Source organism: Apium graveolens, chromosome 5 (genome assembly GCF_009905375.1).
Source record: "Apium graveolens cultivar Ventura chromosome 5, ASM990537v1, whole genome shotgun sequence".
In the NCBI taxonomy this organism is placed as follows: Eukaryota; Viridiplantae; Streptophyta; class Magnoliopsida; order Apiales; family Apiaceae; genus Apium; species Apium graveolens.
The window spans coordinates 73,929,146-73,934,501 of record NC_133651.1 but is presented as its reverse complement, the minus strand read 5'-3'; the positions used below and the strand labels follow the sequence as shown (position 1 = coordinate 73,934,501).

Sequence of the window (5,356 nt, the reverse complement as noted above, 5' to 3'; positions counted from 1 at the left end):
ATGGCCTCCATGAACCTTATGTTGCACCTACAATTGATCGTCCCACTCCAGACGTTGGGGGCCAACCACCGATTCTGATCAGTAACCCTGATTTACTGGAGCAACTATACCGCATGGGGCATGCTCTGAACGTATTTGAATCAAGGCTGAGCACAGTGGAGCGACGTAAGACTAGGAGAGGCCTTCGTCACAATCGTCCTGTCCACACACCCGACAAAGCTCCCATTACCGAGAGAGATGCGTTGGCCGGTCATGGACGAACAAAAGGCGGGCATGTGCCAATAACCCCGCGACGCTTGAATTACTCCAACGACACAACCCCAATCGTTGAACTCATTGATGAAGATACTGATGGGCGGGAAGTGGTACATGCTAATAACCTAGATGTGACTCACCCACACCGGTCTGGACGCACTTTAGAAGAGCGACGACAAGCGAAATCAGTGCTAGCTAACAAGCAACGAGGCTTTGCTGCTCTGAAAGATCATCTAGGGATCCGCCTTAGAGATAATGAATTATGGATGTTACTTTTGGAATGACAGAGAGATGCCGATCGTGGAGATGCGATGCCCCATAGTTCAACACGTGTGCCCCTGAATCCAACGGATAATCAGGAGCGGTACCGCGACCATGAAAGAGCTCCTCCCCGCGGGTTCGATGGATATGTATGGTCAAAACTATGGAAATGATCGCTCGAGAAGGCCTTAATGACGTGGAAGGGGCCAAGGATGTGGCAGATACTGGGATGACAATCACCGCACTAACTATCATGATGCTCGTTGGAACGATCAATTTGAGGGCGATGATCGCGTGGGAGGAAATGGTCGAAGGGATATGCAAGTTTATGACCGATAAATTCTGGATGGTCGAGGAAAAGATAGAACCCTGGAAGGAAATCAAGGGCAAAATCAGGAAATACCAATTATACCGGGAGAAGGGCAAATTGAGGCTTAAAATACTAATCAGCAATTGGCTCCTCCGGGTGGAAACCAGGTAGTTATGCCTCCGCCTCAACCTCATAATCCACAGCCTCATGTGCAAATAATCCCAGGAGTGGGGAATTTCAATGTGGACGACCTTAAAAAACTACTTAATCACTTGGAAGGAGGAAGAGTAACGGCGAATGCCGAAATACCCTCTCCATTTTATGCGGCTGTAAGGGAGGCTCAATTATCGGCCGGATATCGTAACACAACTAGCGATCTCCATTTCCATCGGAGATCAGACCCAATGGAGTTTATGGGATGATTCAACATAGAGATGGATGTATATCAAGTTCCAGACTTAGCCAAGTGTAGACTCTTGGCCGCAACTTTTAGAGAAAGCGCTCAACAATGGTTCCAAAAGTTTGGACCAGGAGTGATCACTTCCTGGGATCAAATGAAAACCTTATTCTTGAGAAAGTTTCAAGCAGATGTGAGATACGCTCCATCGGTCACAACTCTGGCCAATGTCAAGCAAATGGAAAATGAAAGTCTAATATCTTACTTCAAAAGGTTCAACGCAGAGTCTACTGGCATAAGGGGTGCCTCCGATGAAGTATTGAAAAGTTTCTTGATAGCAGGATTGAGGGTTGGTTCGGACTTCTTGAAGCACTTACAGGGAAAGGATTTGGCTACTATGGCAGATGTCTTGGCCTTGGAAGAATCATTTAAGGCCATAGAGCAATCTTTAGCAGAGGTCCAACCTGCCTCGTAGACAAGGCAGATGGGTAGAGCGAGAAAGAAAGATAGATCTCCAAGCCCGATATATCAAAGGAATAGTTGATGCCCAAATAGGGTGAATGCCACAACTTTATGGAGGGAATGTAGCCCTCCCACAAGTTATGACAACAAAACTAGTGGGTACACCCCTTTGGCTGCATCTATTGAACATATCTTCGAAGTGAACATAAACAGAGGGCTTTTCAGGAAGCTGGAAGCGCTGTCATCCTGGAAAAGTAAGGATATGAAGAAGTATTGTGAGTTTCATGAATCATCCGGATATAACACCCATGAATACCGGCAGTTGAAAGATGAGATCGAGGCTCTGATCAAAGAGGGGTACCTTGGCGAATGGGTAGTAAAGGAAGTAAGAAAGCACAAAAGTGGCTCTGACAAAGTAATAGAGGAAGGCGGACGTACTCCTCATGGCTCTAACAACGAGACCATGGAGGAGATAAATTTGTCAGGAATGGTAGTACCGAGCAATATTTGAAGGAGATCCCGGAATGGAATACAGTAATCGAGCCTTGGCAAAATATCAAGGGAAGCCCGGTTTCGACCATTATTGACTGACATCCATAAAGTGGAATCTCGACCACCCAAAGTATTTAAGGGAGAATCAATGGATATCACCTTTAGAGAGGCAAATACTAGGTGGGTACATCACCCCCACAATGATGCCTTGGTCATTTCTCTCCAAATCGGAACTAAAAACGTCTATAGAGCCTTAGTAGATAATGGAAGCTCCGCAAACATCCTTTACTACAGCACGTTTAAGAAGATGGGTTTGCCTGATCGAGATAAATCAGGAGAGGACTCTTGGGTCAATGGTTTTTCAGGTTAAGGAGTTAGAGTCATGGGATTAATTCGATTGCCGTGCACCCTGGAGAAAGCCCGTTGTCCTTAACAAAGATGCTCGAGTTTAAAGTCCTAAATCAGGAATCGTCCCATCATGTACTGCTGGGACGACCTTATCTCAAGGAAATGAGGGTCATCACGTCAATCCACCACCTTATAATCAATTTCCAACCCCGAATGGGATTGGTAGCATAAAAGGCTCTCAATATGACTCCCGCGAATGTTACCGACAGGCTATGCGGGATTTTAGGAGAAAGAATGTCCAAGTCGGAGATGCCTTAGATGATGAACTGGAAAGAAGTATCGAACATCCTATCGAGGAGATTCGTGTCAATTATTATATTGAACAAGAAAATGAATACTCATCCAAGTTGCCTTTAGTAACGCTATTCTTAGAAGACACTATCAGGATTAAAATGTTAGAAGAAGAAGAGCCCCTAAATGACAGAATCCAAGGAAATTTTAATGGGGAACGGCTCGAGGGGATGATCGATGTTTTGCAAAGCCCGAGACAAGATATTTATAAGGTGGATGCCCCTCTTCCTGAGGACGCGCCCTTATCATCAGGAATTTCGGAAGAAGATGATGCCCCTGATCACCAGGAATTTCGGAGGGGCATTCAATATTTCTCTTAGAAAATCTTGATGTATTTGTGTGGAGCCACTCAGATATGGTTGGAATTGATCTGAAAGTCATGTGTCACCAATTGAATATCGATTCCAAATATAAAGGGATTCGACAAAAGCGCAGAGCTGTAAGTGGAGAAAAGGTTGTAGCATTGGTGGAGGAAGTAGATAGACTCTTGGATGTCGGACTAATCAGAGAATCTTTCTACCTGGAATGGTTGGAAAATCCGGTGTTAGTGAAAAAACCCAATGGGAAGTGGAGAACTTGTGTGGACTTCAACGATGTATATAAAGCATGCCCAAATGATAGCTTTCCTTTGCCAAGAATTGATCAGTTGGTTGATGCAACGACCGTACATAATTTGCTAAGTTTCATGGACGCGTACTATGGATATAATCAAATTCCCATGTATGAACCTGATCAAGAGCATACCTCATTCATCACTGACAGAGGTCTCTATTGCTACATCGAGACGCCATTTGGTCTAATCAATGTCGGGGAAACTTACCAAAGGCTGGTGAACAAGATGTTTGTTAGGAAATGTATACAACACGGGGGAGGGGGTGAATGTATTTTGGATTATTTTTAACCTTTTTAAACTTGTATGGAAGTGGTGAACAAGGTAGTCTAACTTGTAGATATAATATGTTTTAGCAGAAATAATAAAATATGCACATGAACAAAATATCTTCTAAACTCACTTAATTTTATATTTAAATCAAGTATGTCTTGCTACAAATTTCTGGGTTCTTTGTTGATAAAGAACTCATCTTATTTCTTGAAAGAGTTACAAGATTTATTGATCTATTTGTTACAACCTTAACAAAGCATCCAGTGTTTACTTTATAAAATAGTAAACACAGGTTTTACACAACATATAATAGCATGTATTAAACCCTACTTTAAGTTAACTAAATCTTTCTATTTCTAGCTTAGCGTATCTTTGAAAATCATGCATGTCTGTGACTTTACTTTGTCGGTTAATCTTGACTTTTGATCTTGTACTCTTCAAGCTGCTTTTTTAGACTTTTCAAATCAGTGATTGATTTGTTTGTTGATTGATAATCTTGGATATTTAACTGGTCTACATTTTGTACTTTGAGTTTTATATCGAGATCTCCAGTTTGTTATATAAAGAACTCAACATCTCGATAAGTATAATGACTTATCAAGATCTCTTAGTTCTCGACAAGTGTCTTGACTTGACGAGGTCTTTGAGTTCTCGAATATGAGCTTGACTTGTCGAGGTCTCTAAGTTGTCGAGTATGAACTTGACTTGTTGAGGTCTCCAAATCTCTACATGTAGAATTGACTTGTCGATATTTCCAATCTTCACATCTTTACCTTGGTTTGTCGATATATCTGAGTTCTCTAATACAGGAATGACTTGTCGAGATCTCCAATCTTTATATTTGCATTTGGATTTTCGATATCTCTGAGACTTCTTGATAAGTTATTCTTGAATTCTCGATAAGCCATTCTGGAGTTCTTGAATGACTTCTCTATATTACTTGATCTATGACTTGTATATTTTTTGACTTAGAATGTTTTTCCCAAAATAGATTTATTCAACTCCAAGCTTCTTCACAATGTCTTTGAGGCATGATCTTTATGAACTTCTTATAGAGTTTATTCTTAGGCTTGAGACTGTTTACAGAAAAATACTCCAGTCTAATATATTGACACTTTTACAGACTCAAGTAACACTAAACACAATGCAAACTTAGATTATCATACAACTTACTTAGGGTTGTCAGTTTGACTTAGTCTTGTTATAGTACAAACATGTCTTGCACAATAATCTCCCCCAATTTATGAGAAAATTGTTTATCACAAATTCATGTCTGGTAACAAGACTAACCCCAAGCTACAATGAACAATAAAATGTTTTAAAAAAATTGAAAAAACTACAACATTTATACATTAGGTGATTTTTTGAGTTTGACAGATATATTCATCAGACAAATCTCATCTCTTATTTCTTCTCTAATGAGGTCCTTTAACTTTACAAGTATTTCCAGTTCCTCTATGATTGGTGTCCCTCTTAAAGCTTCTACAAGTTTGAGTTTGTCAGGTAATGAATAACCACTCAATAAATCAATCCTAAGTTTTGAGAATCTGCCAGCTTTGATGTTTAGAAATTGTCCATCCTTGGTAACACTGCTCAC

At 40.8% G+C, this 5,356-nt stretch overlaps 1 protein-coding gene across 1 annotated transcript; it reads left to right on the top strand.

Annotated features, from left to right (window-relative positions):
- The first annotated feature begins 1,260 nt into the window (after positions 1 to 1,260).
- On the top strand, positions 1,261 to 2,196 carry LOC141660176 (uncharacterized). The gene is made up of 2 exons (XM_074467140.1): positions 1,261 to 1,694; positions 1,812 to 2,196. The coding sequence occupies exons 1-2, from the start codon at positions 1,261 to 1,263 to the stop codon at positions 2,194 to 2,196; spliced, it is 819 nt and encodes a 272-aa protein (XP_074323241.1).
- The last annotated feature ends 3,160 nt before the right edge of the window (positions 2,197 to 5,356 follow it).